Source organism: Manis javanica, chromosome 12 (genome assembly GCF_040802235.1).
Source record: "Manis javanica isolate MJ-LG chromosome 12, MJ_LKY, whole genome shotgun sequence".
Lineage (NCBI taxonomy): Eukaryota > Metazoa > Chordata > Mammalia > Pholidota > Manidae > Manis > Manis javanica.
In genome coordinates, this window is record NC_133167.1 from 65,224,896 (window position 1) to 65,252,498 (window position 27,603).

Genomic DNA, 27,603 nt, shown 5'->3' on the forward strand with positions numbered 1-27,603 from the left:
GATTGTTCTTTAACTTGAGAATGAAATCATTGTATGAGACATTAACTCAAAGACAAAATGGGTTTCTGAGACTCATTTTGTTCTGCACTTCCACTCTTTTGATCTTTCAGTCTTTCAGTACATATTATTTGAAAGTACATTTATTATTTTGGTACATATTACATGTCTTTACAAGTGCAATGAAGCATCTATAACAATTTAAATTGCAAAGCTCCAAACACAGCTTCTATTAAAAAAATTTAGGTAGCTGAGAGGAGAAAACAAAAACAAAGAGACAAATGAAAATACTAGTTTTAAATACATACTAATGTGAGTGGCTGGTGTGCATGAGATGGAGACATAAGCATTGGCTCAGTGCTTATTTTGAGGCTTAGAGATGAAATGAATGTTTTTTTCCATTGAGTGGTATTGGGAAACTTTTTAAAAAAATGGTGTGCTTAAAAGCACATCCATTGAAAAGATCTCGGCAGTACTACTCCCGTCTGCATCCACATTCCAGCCCTATCTCTAGTTTAGAGATCTGAGAGTCAGAGTTAAAGAGAGATTTTAGAAAATAAGAATTTTTTTCTTTTTGCTGTAATTCAACCTGTGGGCTTTTCATTTAGGTTGTCATTCCTCGGGGAAAACAAAAATCTATCTCCAAACCTGATAGTGCCTCCTTAGCTGGCTGCAGATAAGGGAGCTTTTGCCATAAAGGAATTGGCTGATTTTGATTTAGCTTAAAATTACTCCAGTGAATTTGTCAAAGGAGATATGTATAAATTTCCTATAATGTCTGTATTTTCAGTAACTGGTACACAGCATTTTTATATCCTTACCTTTGTCATCAAGAAATAAATCCTGATTTAAGATCACAAAAGGCTATTTTCATGGTATATATGTGAGATTGTTTAATTAATGTGCTGTTTTTTATCCTACCATGGACTTGTGGGCATTATTCCTTTCTCTTACTGTATTGTCTTTACAGTCATTTACTTGTACCAATTTAGTTGATTTAAACTATTATCTATCAGAAATCAAAAGATATTATTGAATGAATTTGCCTTTTCTCCCCAAACTGTGGCTCACCTAATTTAACCTGCTCAGTGTTGTCCCTTGTAAGTTTTCTTTTAGAAACAAGTAAGTTTATTGCCAACATCTGAAAATTGGGGAGTTTTCACAAAAATCCAAATTTCCGGCTTCTGTTACAGAATTAGGGGCTAGTAACACTAGGACTAGCTTCTCCCAGGACAACAATTGGCTGAAGCTGAACAGTAGCCAAATTATACACTGTAGAACAGTGTGGGTTTTTTCTTAAATATGACCCATATAAACTCATTTGTGTTATCAGCCTGGGCTCTGTAGGCCTTTGAGTTGAAACTGCTATTTGAAGCAGAATTGGGTTGGGTTAAATAGTACTTTGAAAGGAGCAAAATATTTTTGGTGCAGCTCAGAAAGCTAGAATGACCCTAAAGCTTCATAGTTCAGTCTAGACTTTGGTTCAGATAGGTATGGGCTCTAATCCTGATCTGCCATATCCTTGGTCTTGGAACTTGGGACAAATTGATTAAATATTCTTAAGCTGCTTCCTCATCTGTATGTGGTGCTAATAACATCTCCCTTATAGCATTGTTTCGAGAAGTATTAGAGAATGATTATTCCCAGTATAAAAAGTTTTGTTAACCTAGAAATCCCTTTGCTGCTTTTAAAATATTGATTATAGAACATTTACTAAAATTCTGAGAAGGGTGGTACATTTGCAAAATTTAGACACTTATCTAAATATTACCTATCCAATCTGATTACCCCTCTTAATCATCAAGTCAGAATTTTAAATCATTTCCCTTTCAATATAATTCTTCCAAGAGAGTCACATAGGTGGCTTTCAGGCTGAATAAAACTTCCTACATTATTTGGCTAGACTTCTGCATTCACAATGGTTATGCTTAAAAGTCACGAACTTCAAAAATCATTCCTAGAGTAGCTAATAAGAGAAATGTTTAGGGAAAAAAAACCCACAGGGAAGGATTAAGAATCCTTTTTTTTTTGTGCATGTGCAGAAAAGGGTTAAATCAGTTTTCCTGGACTTGGAAAATAGATTTGACCTAGAAAAACCTTTCATAGGTATATATTTTACAAGCAAAACTTACAATAAGGCCAGAAAGAATCTTACAATAATTGACTGAAAAATCTAACTTCCTAAAAACCCTCATTTTAGTCATCCTGTTTACATGGGTCTGTACAATTATTAATATTGTCTCAACAATAGAATTCCCAAGGTCAAGGTTCTCCATCTGGTTGCACATTAGAATCCCTTGAGAGGTTTAAAAATTAGCAATGCCCAGGCTGTGCTCCCAGAGGCTGTTTGATTGGTCTGGAGTGGAGCCTGAACATCAACATGAGCTTCTGATCAATGGCCTTATGTTAACATTGGGTGTTGGTGTGGTGGGGGAGGTAGCTCTCAAAAGATGAGAGCCTGGCCATCGGTCAGTGTCTGTCATACCAATCTTCTGTTCCTGACATTCATAGAACTGCTCTTGTGGGCTTCAATGAACTGAATTTTCACTTATTTAAGTACAAAGGATAAAGAGATGATGTTGGGGTAAATGGTGAGTCAACACTCCAGAAAGGGGTGGAAAGTCCATGCTAAACATGTCTAAGGGTATCTATAATAGTATGAAACTATTTGAAGTACACTTCCTACTTTACATGGTACGTCTCATTTGCTCATACCAATAACCTCAGAAATGGATGTTAGTATTCCCATTTTATGAATGAGTAAAGGAATCTATAACAAGTAAGAGTTTTTCCATAACTACTTGTCATATTGTTTTGCTATTTGAAATAATATCAAATCTATTTCTGAATTCCTGATTGCCAAAGTCAATAAATAATTCAATATAAATCACTCACCTGCTTTTGACTTGACAAGAACCCTGACCTTATGGACAGGATGGGGAGGGCGGGATCTGTGAACTAGTGGTCACCACTCTCAGTCCACTCCTACTACTGCCATGCTGTAGTCCTTCACTTTGGCTCCAGGTAGGCCACAGAGATATGCTACACTGAGGTCTTTTCTCATTTCTGCAGACTTGGGCATGGAAAGTCCCATTGCTATTCCCAAGGCTCTTGTCCTCCATAGGGATCCTCATGGTCAGCCACCTCCTTCAACATCCAGTGTACTGTGAGGAAGCTAGTGGAGTCTCCTTCTTCACAGAACTTCATCCTTTTCTTCTCTCAGTCTTGCAGGGATCCAACAATACAGCTGGAAGTCCAAGCAAACTCTCTCCTTCCTTAGAAGCATAGAATCCTTAATATCATTTTCTTGCATGGGCTGAGTCTTCCCAAAAGAAAGTTTAGGAAACACTTGAACCACTCTTATTTCTCTCCAAGGGCAAAGGAACCCAAACTCAAGCACAAAAACATGACAAATTTTTTGAATGAAAAAGGGAATATAACATTCTTTTTCTTTTTGTTGATGAATTTATAGCAGCCCAAAAGATGTAAATTAAGTATTTATAATCCATCTGGTGCAAAGTAAATAAGGCTGCTTTCTGGAGCCCCTCTTTTCATCAGAAATTATCCATTGACCCCAGTAGGTCTTGACATTTCATAAGTCAAAAAAAATTTACACCTTTACTAGAGGTTTGAAATGAGACACTATATCAGGTCTTTGATAAGAAAAGACAAAAAACTTCAATCTTTAATGAAGCTCCTTTGAAATAATAGACTTCTCACTAATAATTCTTCAATAACCTCCTACTCCCCTGACCCTATAGCTTGTTTTTCATGAGATTCTTTGAGTGCTAAATGTTAGTGGCTTTGTCATTGCCTGTTATCCTAATAGTCACATGCCTAACTCTTGAACCAAAGGAATATCTTTAGTCAACAAGAGCTTAGAGATCCTTGGGGATAGATCTAAGGGTATCTATGGTCCCTTTCTCAGCTGTGGGGACCTCAGCTGTAAATATAATACAGTTCAGATGATCTCCAGCTGGACTATCCAGTAATAGATAAGATACCTCTAATAATAGAGCTCTAGTCTGTCCATCCTCCTTGCAAATTAAAAGGTCAGGCCTTTTCTTAGGTTGAGGTTATTAACATCTCCATGAGGTCTGATGAATGGTGGCAAGAAAAGATTCACTGAAATGGAAGTTTATACTATATGGCGAAATATATGAGGCAACTAATAGAATGGGTCCTGGGAAAGACTGAGATCTTCTTGATAGGAGAAGAGTGGATATCTTGACTTTCTAGAGGACTCATAGATTGGACCCATTAATAATAATAACTGAGTAGAGCTGGGATTTGAACTCAGGCTATGTAGCTCTTAATTTTGATGGTTACCTGTGATAAGCTCATTGCTTTGTTACTGGGAGGATCTGGGGAAACTTGCTGAAAATACTATCTTTCTGTAAGGCCTGCAAGGATCCCCTGTGAAGTGCTGCCAGCCGAGCTTGGCCATGAAGCCCTTTACACTTTGAATCTTTGAATGTGTACAGAGGCGCAGCAAGAGCTTAACATGTCCTTTTCTAACCTCCCCCATGGTTTCTCAAGTAAAACAGTTACTTTAATCATCTCAAGGTCCAAAGGTTGGAACTTTGCTTTTCCCTAAGAGATGATTTTCTCGGAAGATTCCTAACTAAGATTCCTAACATCTTGGTGAAGGGGTAAAAAATTGAGTACTTAGTGATTATCAATCCAGGGGGCTCAGGATCTTTGGATTACTGACACAGCTCATCTGCTTTGACAGTCATATAGGATTTCTGGGGACTAGCATATTTTTATTAACTGCCTTTTAAGCCATCAGACGTGCAAATGTAGACTTCACGTATTAAAACACACTTATAAAATGCTGGGGCATTTTTTAGGTAGAATGACACAGCTGAAGAATGAAATCATACAGGTTCATGTCTGTTTTATTCAAATCACCAATAATGTGACTACTGATTAGTCCAATACAAGAGTATCTGTTTCTCAGATTACACAACTTTGTAGCACACTTTGCTTTTAATAGTTGTTACAATGCACTGAATTTCAGATGAGAGTGCTAAGTATATTTAAAATTTGATGTTTGTGATTATTAGTGATTTGTAGCATGTAATAAAGAAGGAGCAACCACTAAGCTCTTCAATTCTTTTCTCCCAATAATTCCTTTTGATGATAGATGTGGCGTGTCTTATCTCCAAAGCCTTTTCTGGCTTATATTATTCCTTCTCCTTTATCTGTACAAACTCTGTTTAGAATTCTCTTTTCTGGATTGTCACTTATTGAAATCCTTGCTATTCTTCACAGACCAGTCTGTAAGCTGCTTCTTTCATGATCCTTCTTTGATCATCCTGCTCTCCTTTGCAGCATTCCCCAACCCAGTGCTGCGTGGCTGCCACTCACATGACACCTCCCCTATCCTTCCTATATTTGCTGATTTCCATATGCTTTCACTTCACCTTCTAGATCAGGGCTGGCAATCTTTTTCTGCAAATAGCCGGATAGTAAATGTTTTAGGTTGAGAGGGCTCTATGGTCTCTGTCATGGCTCAGCTCTGCTGTTACACAGTGTGAAAACAGCCATAGGCAGTATACAAATGAATAATATAGCTGTGTACTTATAAAAGTTGATTTTGTATGCTGACATTTGAATTTCACATACTTCTCACATCATGAAATATTATTTTCATTTTGTTTTTTTAACTATATAAATTGCTAAAACTATCCTTAGCTTGTGGGCTCTACAAAAACAGGCACCTGGTAGATTTGGCCTGAAGTTTTAACTCTCTTCAAGATTGTAAGTCCCTGGAAAGCAACAGCCACATGTAAGACAACTTTGTGTCTGTCTTAGACAATGCTTGTCATAAAACCTTCCAATGCCAAGTCAATGTTACTTGAGGAATTAATGTGAGATAAAAAAAGAGATATATCTGCATCATTGAAAAATATCAGAAAACATGAGCAGTTTATGACCATTTCATTTATTATTTTATTCTTTCAGCTACAAGGAAGTTTGGAGAAATAAAAAAAACATGATGGGTTTTGCTCATGCACCTTTACATAAGCAGAGTCGACCCCTTGTAATTCTGTTGCCACATAAAGGGCCTTTAAATGTTTGGTAGAATTCACAAGTGAAGTCATCTGGTTCTGGTTTATTTTTTGGTTGAGAAGTTTTTGATTACAGATTCAATTTCCTTACTTGTTATAGGTATGTTCAGATAGTCTTTCTCATTGAGTCAGTTTTGATAGTCTATGTGTCTTAGGAATTTGTCCATTTTATTCAATACATTTTGTTTTTTCTAGCTCTAAGGAAATCTACCAGATTTAGCTAGAAGCTAAAACGATCATAATATATAAAATTCTTGCTTTAGGATTCTTAAAGTTTTCCAATGTTTTAATATTCTTTAATGGATAGATAAATTTTCATCTATTATGCCTAGTGTATAAACATTTAGGATATTTCTAGATTACCCTCTGTCAGAGCTACCAATGTGTAAGATTCCTAACTTTTTACAGTCTTGTATGTCTCTAGTAGGTACTGTTATCAATGAAAACATTTTTTTTTGAGGGAGACTATGTATCCAAAAACATACCTAAAACAAGAACTTGAATATAAATAATACATGTTATGGTGGTCCCAGGTAGATAAAAAATACCTATCACATAACGTTGTTGAGAACTATAAAGAACTAATAAAGGATTATTATTCTATACCTTCTTTCTTATTGTTAGCCTTATGAATTGCAATATTCAGCTTAGATAATTTTATTCTCCAACCCTATTTTTCCCTCCCAAAGGAGAGTTAGTGAACCCTCCTTTGTGCTTCTATAACACCTGTAAATAGATTGATTATAATATTTACCAGGCTGGATTGCCTTATTAGACCATAAATTTCTCAGAAAAAAGAGTTAAAATTTTATTCATCTCTAACCTCAATGCCTGGCACATAGGTTTTTGGTAAATGTACACAGGCTAAATGCAAAGCTGTTTTAACCACCTGAAAAGTCCTTCATGGCTTACCTTCAAGATTTATTTATGTATTCTGTGAAAAAACTTTGTGCCTTATGAAAGTCTTTTCAAGTGTTTTTTTCTGAAAGAAATAAATTATACCACAGGAAGAATATAAAAAAATGTATACACAGGTAAAATGAAAGATGTAACACCTGAGCAAACTTACTGAAAACTTCAGATTCTTTGCTCATTCTGACATCACCAATTCAGTCTCAGTTCTCCAGGTTAGAAATATGTTTCTGAAGTGTCACGAGCCAGATCATGCTGATGAGGGCACTTGGTGAGCATCATTCCCTATTGCTATGAATTATGGAGGCAAGACACAAGGGCTGCCGTTTATTGGCCATAAAATAGGTGAAGAGGAAAAAGGGTTCCGATGCCAAGATCAGCTGTAGCCTGCTGAGAACTAAACTGAGAACCCATATTTTTGCCATTCACATTTTTACATTCACTATTGCTGAAGACTAGTGTCAATCTGTTAGACAGTGAGAAAAAGAATTAATATTCATTCCCTTTCCCTCCATTAAGATGCTCAGTTTTTCAACCTAGGATGGATTCAATCAAATGAAAGGGTCTTATGGCTGACAGAAAATGAGAAAAAACTGGAAAATAGAGGATATTATCTCAAGAAGAAAATGTTAATCCTGTGCATCTTCCTAAAAGAAGATCCATGGGGTCATAAAATGCCAATCAGGGACGTTAGGGGAATTGCTTATTTCAGCTTCCTTAAGAGTCACTGCAAAGTCAATTTCTGAGCATTTTCTGTTATGCCAGAAAACCAACAAACAAGCCCTCAAACCAATCAACCAAACAAAAAACTCCAGTAAGAACAGAGTAAGAACCCCAGTTTAGCAGTTGTTATATATGACTTTGGGTTTTGACTGTGTTGGCAGCTTGTTGGTGAGTTTAGGGAATTCCTTAAATGTTCTTATGCTATAAAGAGTAAGATATGTAATCAAATAAATTTTAAAGTTAACATGAGTTCCTTATAGGTAATTTAAACAATATAGGAAAGTTAAAAAAAGATGATTTCAAATCCCACCATTTGGAGCTGAAGACCTGTACTGCTTCAGTGACCATTTTTTCAGAGTAGAATTTAATTTATTCTTGATCTCATGCATCTCTCTCTCTCTCTCTCTCTCTCTCTCTCTCTCTCTCTCTCTCTCCACACACACACACACACATGCAGCTTAACAGAACAGCACATATAATACATGTAAATTTTCAAACTGGTTTCTGAAACATTTTTATGAAGATACAAATAATGTTTAATGTTTTGATGTTTGGTAGGTTAGAGGTATTAAAATGCATTTTTGACTTATGATGGGTTTATCAAGATGTAAAACCATTGCAAGTCAAGGGATATTTGTATACCTCACAACCCAGAAGGAGCCACCCTAAGAGTACAATGCAGTGACCCATTAAATTTTCATTTAAATTAATAGATCAAGGACAAAATGGTGGTATTGGGGTGCTGTCTTCAAGGATGCAGTATGTGGCAGATATATCTGATATGATGCTCTGTCACCAGGAGTGGAAGAAAGATTGGTGCCTCTCATCATCACCTCAAGGATTTGCTCACAAGAGTGTAATTTAGGCTGTGTTGGATTAGAGTTCCCTATTCCCAGGTAGAATGATTCCACCAAGGGACCCAGTAAGTATACCACAGAGCATTAATGTATGACAACTGCCTGGTCACTCCTCATACAAGCTTCAACCCACCTTATACTGAAATCTTCATGCTTCAGGTGCATGTGGCATATCGTTTACTTTCTGCCCTGGAGCATCTCCATTCCTGTAGACTCTCTGGGGCTCTGTAAGTGCACATGCACACCCCAGCTTACTGGGAAGGTAATGTCCCTGATGATGACTCTTAACGAATAAGGGATGGAAACTGATGGGTAAATATTGTTGTAGATCCAAGGTGGATAATTCTGAGAAGGTCCTGGGATAACTAAGTGCCAGATAACATGGTGGTGACATTGATAGAGCAACCCTCCTCCTTCTCTGCTCACCCTGTCTGGTGCCTCAATATTGCTCCCCGGAGTTACTTCTCAAATAAATTACATGCACTCAAGTCTCTGTTTTGGGGGGCTTTGCTTCCAGCCAAAGTGCAAGCTTAGATATTTTGGAGCTAATCAGATTGGGTTCAAATTCCAGGTTTGCTACTAGCTGTGTGACTTTGGTGAAATCACTTAACTTCTCTGGGCTTAGTTTTCTTATTGTAAAATAAGATTAATTGTAGTGCCTACTTCATAGGGTTGCTGTGAGAATTAAATAAGTTGATATTCATAAAGCACTTTGAACCGTATGTAGCACATAGTAAGCATTACATAAATGTTAGTTATTATGTTCACAGGTCATTTTTTCTGGTAGGGTACTCAATTTTTTATGACTTTTTAAGAACTTTTCTATATTAGATTTTTGGTTATAGCTGTATAAACCATTTTCTAATTTTCTTTCAAAATTGTTTATTGTATTTTTTGCCTTACAAAATCATTAGATTTTTAAATAGACAAAACTATCAATCCTTTCCATTCTGGATTGTAGGCTTATGCCTTACTTGGCCAGGCTTTCCTATCGTAAGATTATAAAAATAAAATGTAATGAAAATAGTTTCCTCAGGCAATTTGTTAAAAACAAGATGTGTTAGTAGTTGCATGCCAGTTAGCTGGAACTTTGCTTGATGTCATAAGTGATCATATGCATGTAAGTTGTAAGTTTCTTAGCTCAGATCTGGTACATGGTGACTATTCAGCAAATTTTAGTTACTGTTTTCATTCTTTGTAAAACAAAAAATTAAAAGATCTTGACTGATTCTAGGGCCTGGGCAGGGAATATACAAGATGAGCCTGGAGCACCTTGTAGTGACAGAAAGGAGGTAGGTGCTCAACATGACAAACAGAGCCCAGCCCCACAACAATGGTGGGGGCATGCCAGAGGGACACACAGCCATCTGAAGAAGCTGCAGACGGCTGAAGCTTGGACGATTTGAGCAATAACATAATGCAGTGTTGAATTATAACCCAAACTACAAAATAAATATGCATAATTTGTATTGATATAAATAAATTGTTGAGTAAATAAATAAATAAATAGATAAGGGTGAAGAGGTAAATCTATGCCGAATTCTCTCACTTTACTCTCAAGGTGGTGGAGTATGAAACTCCCCACTCCTTGAGTATGGGCTGTGCATAATGATTTCCTTCTAAAGTATACAGAATGAAAAGAGGGAGGTGGAGTGATTACTATGGAGAAACTGGACAAACACTCCTTCAGCCAGGTGATCAAGATTAACATCAACATGATAAATCATGTTGATAGTAGGTGAGGAGATCTGAGAAGAATGGCCCTTTACCTCTTGCCCCCAGCACTCATAACCCCAGGCTAATCATGAAAACAGCTTCTTACAGGTCACAGTTGAAGGGCATCATACAAAACACCTGACCATTACTTCTCAGAGCCGCCAGAGCCCGCCCAAAACAGAGCCATGTCTGAGAGACTGTCACAGCAAGGAGTCATGAGGACTGAGTGTGACGTGGGGCCTGGGTGGGGGCCTGGAACGCAAAGGGACACCAGGTGAAACAGGAAATCTGATGACGTGTGGGCTTTAGTTCATCATGACATATCAAAATGGCTCATTGATTGTTACAGAGGTACCCTACTAATGTGAGTTAATATTCTAAAATAGGTCTTGGATATATGGCAGCTTTCTGTACTACCTTTGCAACTTTCATGTAAATCTATTCTACAATTTAAAGTTTATTTTAAAAAGAAGACTGAGGAATACAAAGTTTATTGGAGGTGATATGAATGTAACCAAAGACTGATACCATGTGGTGAAAATCCTAATGAAGGTAAGTGTTTGGAGGGGTGGGATTATAGAAAAGAAACCTGCTGTCTGGGAGAGGAGGAAGAGACCACAAAGGAGGAAATATTTAAGTTGATGCCTGAGGAAAAAATAGCAGTTAGTCAACCAGAGAGAAGAGGGGAAAGAAATAGTTTTCTTGTTTAGTTTGCATTTAGTTAAACATAATTGAAGCATAAGAATCAATATGCATTTTCTCCATTTTGAAATTGTTCTCTGCATACCCCATCTTAATGTCTGTTTCTCTTGACTGGCCTCTGATCTGTATAGAATTATAGTCCTTTGTGAAAGGAAAGGAGCGACACACAGCAGCAATTCACCGGAGAAATTCTCTTTATTAGGGAAAGGTGCTGGGTTATATAGGAAGGGGCATGAGCTGATTGAGGTGTCACTTCTACGGGGCTGGTGGCTATTGGCTAGGTGCTGGGATTGGGAGGGGGGCGAGAGGTGATTGGGCTTCAGGTGGTGCGGGCGGGAACCGAGGACCCCCCACGACAAGAGAAGCCGGAAGTTCGCCATTTTACTGGTGGGGGCCCTTCACTTTGCCCACTAGGTTGCCCAGTTATTAAGCAGATGAAATTAGCAGAAGTGGTTTTTAAAATGTATTTTGTGGTTTTCTTCTTTATCTAAAGGTCAAAAATCCAACTTAAAGATTTTGTTTTCACAAACAATTTGCTTGCTCTATGTCAGGGTTTCTCCATCCTAATCTAGGGAAATTTGACAGCAGATAATTCTCCCTTTGTTGTGGGGGGTTGTCCTGCTCATTGCAGGATGTTTGGCCGCATCCCTGAACTCTCCCTACTAGATGACAGAAGAATCCTCCCCCACCCTTGCAACAACCAAAAAGTGTTCTGAATATTGCTAAATGTTCCCAAAGGACATTAGAGGAATACTGTTCCTTTGAAAACTCTGATTGTAAGGTTAATTGTAGTCCCTAAAGGCAGATATTGCTAAGGAGAAGTTAAAACTATGAAATACCCTGAGGATGCTTCCCGTACATAGTACACAAGATCTCAAGATCTCTTCAGAATAAGCTGTATCTTGTAAGGCCTGATATGAGTGAAATGCCAGAAGCCATATGCAGAGTTCATGCTGTTTTGTTTCACTCATTCACTCATTCACTCATCAAGCATTTATTGAGGGCCTGCAATGGATCAGATCCAATGCTAGGTTCTGGAGACTTGGTTGAATTCTGGTGCAAGTCTCGAAACCTTTGGACATTGAAGACTGAATTTACATGTAATGGAGGTATACAGAGATAATTGTCCTAATTAATTTCACCTGAATGATCATGTAGAGATCCTGACTTTGAACAGGCCTTTTCTTGCTGCATATACTACTCCTTATCACATACATTCTCCAACCTTTCACACTCCCTAAGATAAGAGATGGACTCTGGGACTGATGCAATTGTATTGGTCTGGCCCTCTAGAGTCATTATCTGCTGACTTTTACCTGCAGAAATTGCTCCTAAGAGAGAGGAATTTACAAGTAGTGAGGCTGACCACTGTGGCCCTGCTGCTGCTTCCTGTATTCCCAGTCTTCCTCAACATGCACTGTGAAGGACTTCCGCTCCCACACAGGTTCTTGGCTCTGGTGTTTGTGGTACTGGCCTGATGAGAACATTTGTGCTTGCCTTACGCTACCTGACTTGCCTTAGGCTACCTGACTTAGCATTGGATCTGATACATTGCAGGCCCTCAATAAATGCTTGGTGAGTGAATGAGTGAATGAATGAAACAAAACAGCATGAACTCTGCATATGGCTTCTGGCATTTCACTCATATCAGGCCTTACAAGATACAGCTTATTCTGAAGAGATCTTGTGTACTATGTAAGGGAAGCATCCTCAGGGTATTTCATAGTTTTAACTTCTCCTTAGCAATATCTGCCTTTAGGGACTACAATTAACCTTGCCTTAGGGCTTCCTGCGATTTTCTTCAAGTCCTACATTTTTCAGAGAAGTCCAAAGTTTATTGAATACGTTTTCAATCAGTGAGACTTGTTAGAATCCCTGTTGTTTCTTTAAGCAACTGCCAAGACTTTTCTTATGACTATATTCACAAATCAGGAGGATTCCTTTATATGACACCTGTTGTCTCCACTTTTGGTTTGGAGAAGTTAGCTGCTTGTATGGGTGTCTCTCTAGGAGTTGCTGTAGCTTCCTGACCTAGGCTACCCACCAGGAACAGGTGGCCACTTGTGGCTCAGGACCTAGTCCTGTGGCTGGCAAGTCAAAGTTGTGAAAAAAAAAGCAGTCATAAATACAATGTTTTTCCTTTATGGATTGCAGTTGTTATTACATCAGAAGCATACTGGGGCTGCCTGGTAAGGGGAGATACTTTATGATGGCTTTATAGCACTTTTTTGATGTTTCAGTCTGACTGGGTTTAGCAAGGGGCAGAGACCCACTCAAGCTTTCTCAAGCAAAAGGAGGATTATTGTAAGGATATACTAGGTTAGGAGCTAGAACTGCAACATAGTCAGGAATTTAGGCAACTCCACAAACCTTTGCCTATTTCTTTATGTCTGAGGAACCAAGTGGAAACCAGTACGGCTGGACTGTCAAATGTGGTTAAAGTGATGGCCAGGGGTCAGATCATGCAAAGGCCTGGAGACTGTGCTAAAAATTTGGAATTTTATTCCTGGAATAATGGAAAACCGTTGAAGTGTTATAACCAAGTGTTTGAAATGGTCTGCAAAAAATTATTCTGCTGCAGAGGGCAAAGCCTTGAAGAGGCCATGGGCACACAAGTGTGACCGAAGCTGGGCTGCGGGAAACAAAGAGAGCTATGACGGCATATAGAAGGGCCTCCTAATTCAGTATTGGGGGTTTGGAAAGGTTTCTTGGAAGAAGAGGTATTTTAGAAGGGATTGAAAAGTTGAATAGAAGTGAACCACATGAAGGAAAGAATTGAGGGGTAATAATGTTCAGATAGAGGGAATAATAGGAGCCAACACTGGGAGACAAGAGAACTGTCCTTGTGGAATTTATGATTTAATGCAAGTCTCTTAAACTAAAAAAAAATCATTTTATTTTTATATGATCTCAAGTTCACAGAAAAGTTGCAAGAATAGTGTCAGAAACTCCTGCATACCTTTTGCCCATTTGCTATCTTTCTAATATACACACTCAGTTTTTGACTTATTTGAGAATAAATTGCAAAATCTTGTTCCTGATCCCTAAGTAATTCAGTCTATATTTCTTAAGAACAAGGACATTTCTTTTCCTGATCAATGTCAGACAGTTAACATTATAGGATACTGTTAACCAATCTACAGTCCAAATTGAAATGCCTCTGATTATCCCACTGATGTCCTTTAGAACTATTTTCTTCCCCCAGTCTAAATCTAGCCAAAGGCTCTGTGTTGCATTTTCTTGTCATAGCTCTAAAAGGTTCCTCAGGCTTTCTTTGTCTTTGATGACCTTGCTATTTTTGAAGAGTACAGTTTGGTTATTTCATAGAATTCTCTTCAGTTTGGGATTATTTGATGCTTTCTCATGACTAGATTCAGGTTATGTATTTTTGTCAGCATTCCACATGGTATCTGCTGTATTTTTTTTTTTACCAATTTTTAAAATAATATCTTTTATTCTGAATAACAATTATGTGCACTAAAATAGTTACATTCCTTCCAATTATTATGTACCATGTGCTTATGATGTTTGGTGGGCCTCTATTTCTAATTCTTTTGGTTAAGATACTACTTTTGCACTAATATTTTACTAATAGGATATTAAAACACAATTTAAAGTATTCATAATTTCAACTTTATACCTTCTTTTTCTGGGAGACATAGCAAGTACAATTTTCTGTGAAGTTACTTCTAAGCTCATATTTGGACTGCACTGTGCCCTATGCTTCCCCTTATACTTTTAAATTGTAAAATCCATGAATAGGAGGATCATGTCTTAGTTTTCTTTGTATCTCAAATGCCTACACCAACATTGAATCAATATATATTTTTAAGTATCCCATGGTTTATCATATAATTTAAAATCAAGAATCTAAGTATTTTTCAAAAGGAGGACAGTTTCTGAAAGCAACTTTTTCCTCAGCATCATCTTAACATCCAAACTCCACTTGCTCACAGGATGACAGTGGCATATTAGAGATAGCTTGCTGTGTTTACCACTGTTAGTTGGGCCAGCGTATGTCCAAACCAGTTGTAATGAGAAAATCAGTGTTGACTTGAAGCCAAAGTAGAGAGAGGGAAGAAAAAGAGTTCTTTAGCTATTGAACAGGACCAAATGCTTTGGACAGTACAGGGTACTTCTGTTTTGTAGAATTCAGGAAGAATAAGAATTGAGTCATGAAGGTCATGGACTCTGGAGCTGAATGACGTGTGTTTTAATTCCTGCAGTACCACTCAGTAGCTATGTGACCTTGGCTATGTTCCTTGGAGGCCTCCATTTTCCTATCTAAGTTTAGAGAGCTAAATTTGGATTCTGCATAGGGAAAGTCATGTTTTATTAGAATGCTCAAGGCCTGAAAACATAACGTAATTTCAACCTTGCATAGTTATTTTAAAACTCACGTATCTGAAGTACTTCCGAACAAAGGATAGTGGGTATTTCTACTTGCAAACAGAAGTGGTACAACCATGTGATAATGTCATAAACACAGGTGCCAAAGCATTTGTCTGGGTAGGTTTGAAATTATGTAACATTGGATGAATTTTTATTTCTTAACATGTACTTTTTCCCCCAAATTATATGTACAAAGTGAAACTTTATTATTTACAATTCAAAAATTTCAAATTCCCATAATTCCACCAAAATAGTAATGCAAGCAATGTAATTTGCTTCTGATTTTAATTTAGCAAATAAAGAAATAATGCTGTTAGATATTTAAACTCAATTCCATAAAGTCTGGATCCTCAGGGGAAGGGGCCAGAGAGGAAGTGATATCTGCTGTATGTAGCACGTCTCTAGCTTCTGTAATCCTGATGCTTTCACTCACCCTGTATTCACATGCTGGATACCCCTTGTTCAGGACGACCTGGTGACAGGCCTGAGTCCCCTTGCTTTGGCCTTGCATCTTCCTCATTGCCTCTTTCTTCTGGGAGTTCATCCCAGGGAATGCTTTTCAAATAGAAACCAAATACAAACTTAAGCCTGGTCACCAGGTCTGCCTGTTCCTTTTCCCACAAATCACAGTAAAGGTGCTTGCCCACAATTTCCCCCTTTCCTCTGCCAAGTAACAACTCCAGTGGTTCCCTATGTGGCCCCTAGTGGTGTGACCTTTATTGCCTTTCTTGGGATCTGTGAGTATAATAAATCATCTTTCCAATGACAGTCATCTGATTTGTTGACCTTACCATACCGAAATAATAATAGAACCTATTAAAACATCTGCTGCTTTCTCTGCTTCTCTTACTATTTTTGCTTTTTAACTAATAAGTAATTTGTGGGGAAATACCTTAAACTCTTTTGAGTGAGATGTATAAGCAATATATTTTACAAGGTGACACAGTATACATATCTGAAACAGGAGTTTTGTGAAACAATACATATCCTTTCCACATAAAAGCTATTTTAGTTTCTATTCTGTTCTATTTCACTTAAAAATAGTGCTTGTCTGACCTACTAAATTGATTTCATAACCCTCTGATGGCTAATGAACTTTGTTTGAAAGCACTAGTCTGATGGAAACACCGCTTTGGATTATTTACTTGCAGAATGGGAACTAGATGGATGGATGGGAGGGAGCAAAACTGACAGCAAGGAGCCTATTATAAGGATCATGCCATAATTCAGGTGAGAGAGGTAGGTGACTACTGGCAGTGAGGTTGAGAGAAGTGGGGGGGTTTAAGAGAGAAGTGAATGGATTGAGGAACTTGAGTTAACAGAATTTCATGATTGATTGTATATAAGATTGGGGAAGAGGGAAGAGTCAAGAATAACAATTCTGACCTTGGCCTTTAGGGAGGATGGTGGTGCCCCTTACTGAGATAAGGAACACTGAAAGTTTATGGTTCAGGCTCCATTATATTGAGTTTGAGGTCTTAGGGACATCGGATTGGAGCTGTCCAGGGGGCAGTTGGCTCTATGGCACTCAGGAGGCAGGCAAATCTGGGTTGGATTAATAGCAAATTGAAGTTGGATTTTACAACTTCATGCCCACAGCAGGAAGCAGAAGTTGGTTCAGGATAGGGACAAATGCTTTGAAAATATTTCCAGCAATTTGGTGATGCATAAATACAATAATATAGACAAGGAGTCAACTAACATAAATTTACTAAAATGAATTTCACTTTTCAGCACCTTCTCCTCTCTTTTGTTAATTGCTCTGTAAAGTCCTATATACATATATGTATAGGGAAATGTGGAAAATAAAGAATTATACTTTTGCAATATACAGAAACAATGCTAGCTTAAATTACAGCTGCACTGAACTGGGCTTTCCCAGATGCTGCTCCTTAGATTTAATACTACAAATTCTAGAAACTAGCATTCTCAGGAATAGATACCAGAGATAAATAGACGCATGGTGCAGGCTGCAAAAGATGCCTCAGGCAGCACGAGTATGGGATTGCACTGAGAAAAGAGGAATTTCTAGTGGAAAATAATGTGGATATGTGAGTTTACTAATACGGTGTTGGGAATTATCGACCGTGCTCCGTTAGCGATCCTTCTTCCCCAGTCCCCACCCTTTATCGCCTCCTCTCCTCTTCATTCTTTTCCCCGTCTCCAGAGTTATTCTGGGATTAACGGCGGGGACGGCCCCATACACAATTGCGGTTGACTCGTCCGGTCAGCTGGAGCCCTGCTGTGCAACCACGTTAGGAATTCCAGTAAGTTGGCCACACTGGAGCACAAAGACAACAATGAGGAGAACCCTTCGGTGCAGAAAGGAATGTTTGGAGCCCGGCTGCTACGGTGAAAGGGCGCACACACCCGAGCACACACGCCCGCACGCCCTCTCACTCGCGCCAGCGTCCCCGCAGCCCCCGCGCCCGCGCGCGCACTGGGGGCGACCCGGCCCTTCCCGAGCACGCCGATCTCCGCCTGCTGCGGACCGTGGCGCGCTCCTCCCCTGCGCCCGCCGGTCTTTGTAACGCAGCAGTGCTGGCCGCTCACTGACCGTGCAGAGCGGCCGGCAGGGCGTCGGAGCGGCCTGACCCCGGCGCGGGTTCGTACCATCGCCTCGACCGCCTGGAACCGGCATAAATCACTGGCAGAGACTGAAGCGCAGCTCCTCGCCCCCTCACCACTTCCCCCTCGCGCCCGCCCAGTCCATCTCACTTCTCAGCCGCCTGCCTCTCTGTCCCCAGTCCGGCCTGCTCCACGGTGGGCGCAGGGAGGCAAATAGCGTTCCAGGGACTTTGGTCAGAACGGAGAACTCTGGATTTCCAAATCCACAAATCTCGAAAGCCACGAAATCTCTCCTGCCCTTTTTCACAACCGTACTCTTCTTAAGTTTTCTCTCTGTATTTATTCCGCTGTCTTTCAAAAATAATACCTATCTCGCCTTCTCCCGTCTCCCAGCAAAACTCCACCAACCACTAACGCCCACGGAAGGTACGCGATCCTGAGTCCCAAAAGGTCCGTGCTCCGGGAGAAGTGGTGGAAGTGACTGTCAGGTTCTCGCTCCCCGGGAGTGCGGGGCGGCGGGACCCTGCCCGGGAACCGCGAGGGTACGGGGCTGTCGCCTCCATGATCACTGAGCGAAAGGAAGCCTGGCTTCTTGGACCCGGAGCCAGATCCTGGGGCCCCGCTGTCGAGTTATTCCAGGGGCTGGGGCAGGACATTCTGGGTTGACTGGAAACGCCTGGAAACGCCCCCGCTCACGTAGGGCTCCCAGGGCCAGAATAGGTTACACCGGCCCTGCTTTTTCCCTGCATGCCCTGGTGCCAAGTACCGGCTGAGGAGGATGCTCGGGTGAGGGTAAGTTTCATTCGCAGGCACTTGGGGGCTGGTACCCCGCCAGCCTGGCTAACGCTGCCCCAAATCAGGGAGCTGCGGGATTCTCTGAACCGCCTACTTTTCTCCCTTGTATAAAGGGGCACCAATGCTATCGAGAAGACGTTCATTCTGTTCAGTTTTGCTCCAAAATGAACAGATTTGTAAGAAGAGTGACCGGGCCATGAAACCTGTATATGTAGTGCTTAAGAAAAGCTGAACAAAGATCCAACTCTTTCCCCAACATTGATCCACACCCCGCTCCAAAACCTGTAAAAACACACAGCACCCCACCACAGTGCCTCAACTCTATGGGGGCAGCGAGGGTGCTCGAGGGAGTTAAAGGATTTCAGATCAGAGAAGGTCACCAGTGGCTGCAGCAGGCTCTTGGCACCTTCTCTGCCCTTCCTCCTTCTCCTCCTCTTCCTTCTCTAAGACTGTGTGGCTGGCAGATTTCCCCGGGGACCGCCTAGCCGACCTCCTTGCGGAGGCAAATCCTGCCGAGAGACTAGGGCAGAGCGTGCCCGCGTGTGAGTGTTCCCATGTGAGTGTGAGGCGTGTGCGCGCGTATGAATGAGTGTATAACTGTGAGGTTTGCGTGCACGTGTTAAGCTTGTGTGGCTGTGAGGTAGGTGCACGCGTGTGAGCGTGTGACTGTGTGTGTGCACGCGTGTGAGGAGAGAGACTGTCAGTTGGTGTGACGACGAGGAGTGTGTGTGACTGTGTGTGAGGCTATGGGTAAGTGTTTGAGTGTGCGCACGAGTGTTGGAGTCCTCTCTTTCCCCCTCCCGATCCCCGAGGCTGCGAAGTGTGCGGGGCGGGCCGGGCGGCAGGGGGCCTGTCCTGCTGGATTCCCGCATGCTAGTTCCGGGGCGGCCGGGTCTAAAGGGCTTTATGCACTGTCTGGAAGGTGGGGACTGGCGCGGGTAGAAAACGCGAGGCCTCCCGCGCAGGGTCCGCCTTTCTGCCGCCGCGAACTCGAGGAGGTGCGGGCCTAAAGGAGCGCTGGCGAGAGGAGGCGCTGCCCCTGCTCCGTGAGACGCGCGCCCACCTGACCGGGTCGGAACGGCGAGGCCGGGGGCCGGGACGGGGTGGGGATGCGGCGCGTGGCGGCGGCGTGCGCGCTGCTGCTGGCTTTCTCCGCCTGCCTGGCGCCGGCCGCTGGTCAAGGTAAGCGCTCGCCAGCCGGAGCCCCGTGCAGAACGCCGGGCTGCCTCAGGCGGCAGGGCCCAGTCCGCGGGCGGGCGGCGGCGCTCGAGCGGCTCCCCTGGGGCGCTCGGGTTGCCCAGAGAGGGGCAAGCGGGAGCGCCCCTGCTTCGCCCGCCCGGGAACCGTGCAGCAAACTTGAGTAAAGCAGCGCCACCGGTTTTGGTGACAGCGCACCCCACGGGGACCCCGCCTTTGTTCCCACCCTCTGGAAAGCACTCTGCAGTTGTAAGCCGGAGAATGAAGTTCTACCCGCCAGTGGGCAGCCCGCTTCCCCCACGGATTTACTCTCTCTGGGTCGAGCTGTGCCTCGGCGCTGCTCCGCGCGCAGACTTCCACCTGCCGCGCGCGGCGGGAGAGACCAGTTCGCCCGCTCGGCTGCGCGCTGGGGCCTCCTACCCCTCCTCCGCAACTAAACTTAGGCCCGCGGTGACTCCCAGGAGAGCGCTTCTCGTTACAGACCGTTTAGGAGCCAAGATAAGGCCGCGAGGTGGGGATTGGCCAAGGGAGAGGCTGACACCCTGGAGCGTTTTCTTGAAGGGTTTTCCTTTCTACCCGGGAGGTGGGGGCTTTTGTGTTGATCAATGGGACCCGTCTGCGCGGCCAGTTTCGAGGGCTCGAATGGGGAAAGTTTCTGGTATAAAGCGCTTTAAACTTCTCTCAAGTTGTCGGAGAGTCTATGCTTTTAAAGTGACAGAGAAAGAGAAGGAAGAGGAGAATAAAAACAGAGGGGAGGAAAGAAGACAAGTACAGAGGAAAAGGGAGAGGGGAGGAGGAGAGAAAGGGGGGAGGGGAGAAGAGTGTGTGCGTGTGGTGGAGACCGAGAGAGAAGGAGGGAGAACCCCGGGGTGAATGGGCCGAGGAGGAGGCAGGGAGTCGAAGGTCTCTGTCCCTGGCTTTGCGTTGCTAGGTAGCCGCAGGGAGCTGCGTGCGACGGACCACCGGACAGACCCAGAAACGCTGCTGCCTCAGCAGGTCTAGTCTGTGCGGATGGCAGAGCCCTCCCCCCTGTTCTCCTCCTGTTCCTTCCTTCCCGTTGGACAACTTAATTGCCCCACAATGAAAATGAAACACCTATTGTTGTAGGATTAGCCAAAGCAATAAATTGATTTCCCTGGATCATTTATTGGGATTGACGGGACGGGAATGTAGAAGCTGTCATTTATGGAGGAGAAAGGGGAAGGCTGTGGATGGGCCGTGGCATGTATTCAAATGGTTAATCTGCTTTCTTTCCTCAATTCTGAGCATAAGCTTCTTAGAGGGAATCAACTCCTAGCAGCACCCATTTCAGACTTCCTGGGAAGAAGTTTGAAACGCCAGCAAACCCCACTGGTCTTGTGAAAATCTTTGGAAGGGGTCGGGGGGAGGCAAGGGGAGACTGTTAATAATTTTCCTTTGAACACCTTTTCTCAGTGTTGGTAACACAGAGAGCAGACTTACTGTTATTGTGGAGGGCTTGCCGCAGTGCTTATGTTATCTATGTCTCATGACCTAAATGTAGCCATAGGATTCAGTATATGTGCCTGTCAGTGCCTAGCTAAAGGAAATCTTGTCAGGATTCATCTGGGATACAGCTAGGTTGTCCCCATACAAGCAAAACAGATGTTCTGGACTGATCGTTTAGTCACCAAATTATGTTCTTGGAAGTTTATGTTCACCCATCTTACATTCTATAATAGTAACATATAATAATAGTATGTGTAGTTGTAATAACATGTCACATGTATGTTGCAGGCCCTGCTCTAAGTTTTTTACACTGATTGACATTCAAACTTTCTAATACCCCTTCCAAGTAAGTACTCTCACTCTCCCTGTTTTACAGATGGGTAATGGAGGCCCAGAGCAATGAAGTGACTTGTCTGTGGCCTTACTGCCAGAAAGCCGCAGAGCTGAGAGGCAGATCCAGGAGATTCTGACTCCACAGGCTATAAAACAACTGCCATAGTGTGTGGCTCTCTGTCAGTTTCTCTCTTTTCCTTTGTGTTAAAAAAAAAAAGTCATGCTCCCTAAGTTTTACTGTACATGTGTAAGGTTACTAAAGAAGCTGAGGGGTATTTTGCAAATCTTAGCTATAAGGTAAAATCCACCTGCTGCTCCATAACTACAGATATTTTTTTCAGAACCTATTCAGGTTTTTATCACCTGAACCCAAGTGTCCTTACTCCCAGTCTTTCTTACTTGATCATTTTTACATAGATGTCCTCTCAATGTCCTCAGCCAGGAAGATTGAGATTTCTAGATTCCTGTTGTATTGATTCTGACTTACCAGATGAAATAAAGTATGATAATTTTGTAGATGCCCGTATTTTAGTACCACATTTTAGACACGATCCTCCTGCAAACATTGCATCATTAGAAACTGGAAAAGAACTCTGAGTGTTTTATGTTAGTCTTTAAAAAATAAGCATATCTGCAGCTAAAAATCATTTGTTTTCTTCATATTTTGTATAGAGCTTTAAGAAAAAAAACTGGGGAGAGCCAGAACTCTGTCTCAGTTCCTTCAGTGGCTTTACCGCTTTCTAGTTGTGTGACCTTGGGGAAGTCACTTAACTTTGCATGACTCAGATTGCTTAACTGCAAAGTTGATAGGATATCAAGGGAATCTATTCCATTGTGTTTTAAGAACATAAAGAGAGAAAAGTGCTTATTAGCATGATGTAAGACAAATAGATAATAATAAACTAGTAGCTATTTTTGTTATATTGATCAACACTTAAAGTAAAACATATTCTTTTGTTTACTATTCATATTTCCAATTTCCAAATGCGCATAGGATAGTTACTAACCATTTTTCACTAACATTTCTTTGAGGAATTCCCAGACACCAGGATGTGATTTGAAGTTTTTGAGAAGATGGTGTAGATCTTAAACAAAGATACTCTTTCATGCAATAAAAGTTTGGTTATGCCTTTAATAGTATCAAGTTTTGTGATGAGTCTATCTTTTTGTGAAGTTTATATGTTTAAAAGGATCATGGGGCCAGTAACAAAACATGCAGCATTTTGGTTCCATCACATCTCTGGTATCTCACTACTGCCTTTATTTCACAGCAATTGACTTTTTTTTTTCTGCTTGAACTTCTTCCTTCCCAGTTTTTACAGGGCTCTGCTTAAACACCCTTCAATCAAGTGCCTGTTCTGTTTTAATAAAAACTTAGACTTTTTACAGGTGGACGAAATCTTAGTTATCAACTGGTCTAGTTGCATTACTTTATGGATGAGTAACTAAACCCAGAGGGAGAAGGAGGGGACTGAAAGAAATGAAAGGGAGATGGTGGATTTCTTTGCCTAAGGGTGTGTGGCCTGCAGGAGAGGTAAGATCTGAACCTGTTTGCTAGTCCTGTCTTTCTATTTCACTGTTTTTAGATACATGTCCTCTAAATGTCTCTAACCTGGTTGGTTAAGGAGATTTCCAGATTCCTTTTCTGTTGATCCTGACTTACAAGATGAGGCAAACTGTGATGAAAAGGTGACCTTGGTGAATCTTAAAAAATTGGGTGGGTCACCTGTCCTCGGTCTGAGAGAATTCCTATGAAAGCTTAACACAACCATGTGTCATGTGTTTTCAGCTTGGTCCAGAATGTCAGTGCCCAGCTCCCAAAGATCATACCTCTGTATTCATTCTTCAAAATCTTGGGCCATCAAAGCACATTCCTGAAGATCTTTTCTGAAGCTCTCTTGGTTTCATAGTTCAGGCTGCTTCATGACTAGGCTTTTAGCCTTAGTAAGACTAGGTTTTAGTGTTACTTAAGGTAATTATTAGGTCATGATTGATCACTGTTCATGTTCTCTAGGCAGGTACTCTGAGAAACACTGACAGGTTTAAAAAAATGTTTAATTAAAAATCTTTTAGCATCATTTATTAATAATGATATTGAGAACCTAGATGTATTTCCTGAGTGACTAGAAGCACATTGTAACATTGCTTTGGGGTTTCTGTTAAGTCCTAGTAGCTAAAACAAGGCATGCGGAAAGAAGAGGTACTTAAAAAGTTTGTTGAAAGGAGAGGGATTCTCAGGGTTGACTGCATGATACAGAACAAATAAGAAAGGTACTCATTGTGAGGCTGTATTCTAGTATGGGGAAAATGAGTTTGATGGAGCCTTTGTTGATATAACTCAAATGGTTATATCCTATTAACTTTATGTTCTTTAGGAACTAAAAAAATTGTCACTGCAGTGGCACAGTCCACACATTTATTAGTGTTAAGTGTCTGCAGTGTGCTAGTGAATCAGTAATATCTTTAGTATACTAAAGAAAGATTGAGGAGGATAAGAACAGAGAGGCACCTAGGTTTCAAAATTAAAAAGGACTGCAACCTTGTGTACAAGATTCTGAGATAGTCCACTAGTTTCTAATAACCCTGGTCAGGATCTCACCAAAGTTAGAAAGATTTGACATGGGTTAGCCTCAGAGTTTTGGCTGCTTTTAAAAAATGATCAGACTGGTAGTTGTTTTGACATGTCAGAGACATTACTTTAATGCTTCATGTTCCATAGTGGGTCCATGCAAATGTTTCCCAAGCAATTTCTTGACCATTTCAGAATTGTGAGATGAGGTGGGAAGAGTGAGAGTTGGGGGTTAGAGGATTTGGCTGACTCTGCCATTTACTATCTGGGAAATTCAACACAACACACTCAACTATTCTGGATCAGTTTTCTTATCTATAAAATGGGCACCTATCTACCTCATAAGGGTGTTATGCCAATTAAATGAACTGAGTATGAAATGTTTTATAGATTATGATGTCTCATATGTATATTTTCACCCATCATTATTATCCTCTTCAAGAATTTAAGTTTTTCCAAACTTGAGGAAAGGTAGTGTCTTGGCATCTTTTTCTCTCTCTTTCCCTTCCCCCCTCCCTCCTTCCCTCTCTCCCTTCCTTCCTTCCTTCCTTCCTTCCTTCCTTCCTTCCTTCCTTCCTTCCTTCCTTCCTTCATCTATTCTCTTTTCTTTCTTTCTTTTTTTAATTAATGGCTCTTTGCATCTGTGCATATTCACATATTGTTTTAGTGGCTACAACAACCTTACATATTAGTCTGGACTCTTACATTTGAAAATGACAGAAACCCAAATTAAACTGCCTGAAGCCTAGGAAGTTTATTGAAATACATAATTGAAAAGATCTGTTAAGTTGAACCATATGGGATTGCCATTTTTCTAGGTCTTAAATAGTCAGATACTGATAATTTCAATTGGTTGAAGCTACTATGAATTAGGCCTCAATCTAAGTCACGGTGATCTTAGACATAGTTTCTCTGTCTTCTGGCACTGAGATGACTGTTCTCAAATGTGTTTTCATCTGGTGCTATAGAATGGCTGTCAGTCATTTCTGGAGTCACATTCTTTCATGTCATGTCCATTGGAAAAGAGCAAGAGTTTTTGTCTTAAATCATTCCCAGAAAAAGTCTCATTTGCATTGCAGGGGCTCTGCTTAGATCATAAGCTCACTGGAGAACCAGTCATTGTATGAAGTGTGCCAGTGGCTATGGCTGGTTGTGTGCTCAGTCCCTGAAGTCATGGACTAAGGATGGACTGCAGTGGGAAATGGGTAAAGCTCCCAGGAGCTGGCCAGAAGCTGGACTGCAAACACAGCAGGTGTCTAGAACTCTTTGTCAAAAGTAACTGATGGCATTTTCATTTTACCTATGAAGACAGACTTGAAAGGGCTATAGAAATTTCTCAAGAGTAGGCAATCCTGAAAGCAATCGACATATTCAATGCAGTCCTTATCAAAATACCAACAGCATCCTTCAACGAACTACAGCAAATAGTTCTAAAATTCATATGGAGCCACAAAGACCCTAAATACCCAAACCAATCCTGAGAAGGAAGAACAAAGTGGGGGGGGGGGGATTATGCTCCCTACCTTCAAGCTCTACTACAAAGCCACAGTAATCAAAACAATTTCTTACTGGCACAAGAACAGACTCATAGATCAATGGAACAGAATAGAGAGCCCTGTTATAAACCCACACATATATGGCCAATTAATATATGATAAAGGAGCAATGGCCATACAATGGGGAAATGACAGCCTCTTCAACAACTGGTGTTGACATAACTGGACAGCTACATGTAAGATAATGAAACTGGATTATTGTCTAACTCCATATACAACAGTAAACTCAAAATGAATAAAATACCTGAATGTAAGTTATGAAACCATAAAACTCTTAGAAGAAAACTTAGGCAAAAATCTCTTGAATATAAACATGAGCAACTTTTTCCTGAACACATTTCCTTGGGCAAGAGAAACAAAAACAAAAATGCACACATGGGACTACATCAAGCTAAAAAGAGTAGGCAATCCTGGGATAACTCAATGAATTGAAGAGGAGAATAGTACAGGAAACATTAAAGCAAAAGACATTAATGCTCTGTATTCATGTGGTCATTTTCAACTTTCAAGATTAGAAAGAGAATACCAGAAAGAAGGACTTCTAGAAGGTTTCTTTGAGTTCTAAAGGATTCTTATTTGGAGCAGACTTTTGTGACCAACAGAAAAGTTTTGGAAAATGAGCTGAGCGATCAGAATACAGGAGCTCTTGAGTTCATTGCACATTTTCAGTTTTCAGTTTTCATTAAGTTCCAGATCTTCTCTTCTTTTCCAACTTATTCTGCTTCCTTCTTTATATTCCTAAGACTTTGCCCCTTTTCCCAGGCAATAGGCCTCAGCTATGGGAATGAGGTAGAGAGAAAGAAGAGAGAAAGGTTTGAGAACATATTAGGATGCTTCTATGGAGACAGAATACACTGTGGTGCAAATCTGTGAGTCCTTAGCATTTAACCTAGGGACTTCCATAAATAATAGAGCAGGTATCTTTCATATTTCACTGAAGTAATTAAAAAATGCCAAATATAGGCACTCTATTTTGTGGGTCTTTAAGTCTTATTTCTAATAGTATGTGCTGACAAACTGGAAATAGTATCATTCCAAAAGTAAGATGGTTAACTTCTATATTGAGGTACTTTTGACCTAAGAGTCCCAAAGCACAATGCAAGGAAATATAAGTAAGTCTTTCTGAGAAAATGACAGGTTAGAAATGTGGGTTTCATGTTGAAATCTCTGTGCTTTTGGTCATTAGCCCTCTTGAACCTCAAGAATATTAGAAACATGGAAAAATGAATGAAAGGAGGAAATAAAATTACCATTCTGTGCATTGAAAAGTTAAGCCACTGTTACCATGGATACAATAGCTTTTTCATTGTGCAGGTCTTGAGATCCAAGTTTGTAAGCAATACGCGAGGTCTCCTTTAAGTTTATGTACCATCAGCCAAGAACATGCGAAGATTCTTAGTAACTTTGAAAAATAAGCCTTTATTCACTGATGTACATTCACTGATTCACATTAAGTAACAACATATCTACTTTTGAGGGTCTGATGGGTGTTGAGGAAACCTGGAAAAAGGAAGAAGAGAGTAGTTACAGTTCTGTTATGCTGAACTATCTTGGATTCCTACATAAAAATGTCCTATCTTGTAGTATCAGAGATGTTCTTGTCACCTTGGGCCTAATTCTTTGGTTTTTAATCTCATTAACAAAAGAGAAGCTTTTCTGAGTAAAGGCTGAATAATCAAAATCATTTATTGTATAGAGAAATCCTCAAATAAAGTTGAATTTAAGAACGGAAGTCTTTTATA

At 40.8% G+C, this 27,603-nt stretch overlaps 1 protein-coding gene across 2 annotated transcripts in view; it reads left to right on the forward strand.

Moving 5' to 3' along the window:
- The first annotated feature begins 19,652 nt into the window (after positions 1 to 19,652).
- The window catches only part of LRP2 (LDL receptor related protein 2), a 246,494-nt gene continuing 238,543 nt past the window's right edge, over positions 19,653 to 27,603 (forward strand). For both annotated transcript variants that reach the window (XM_036995040.2, XM_073218732.1), the window contains exon 1: positions 19,653 to 19,921. In XM_036995040.2, the coding sequence (XP_036850935.2) occupies positions 19,849 to 19,921 (73 nt within the window). In that variant the 5' untranslated portion in view covers positions 19,653 to 19,848. The remainder of the gene's footprint in view (positions 19,922 to 27,603) is intronic.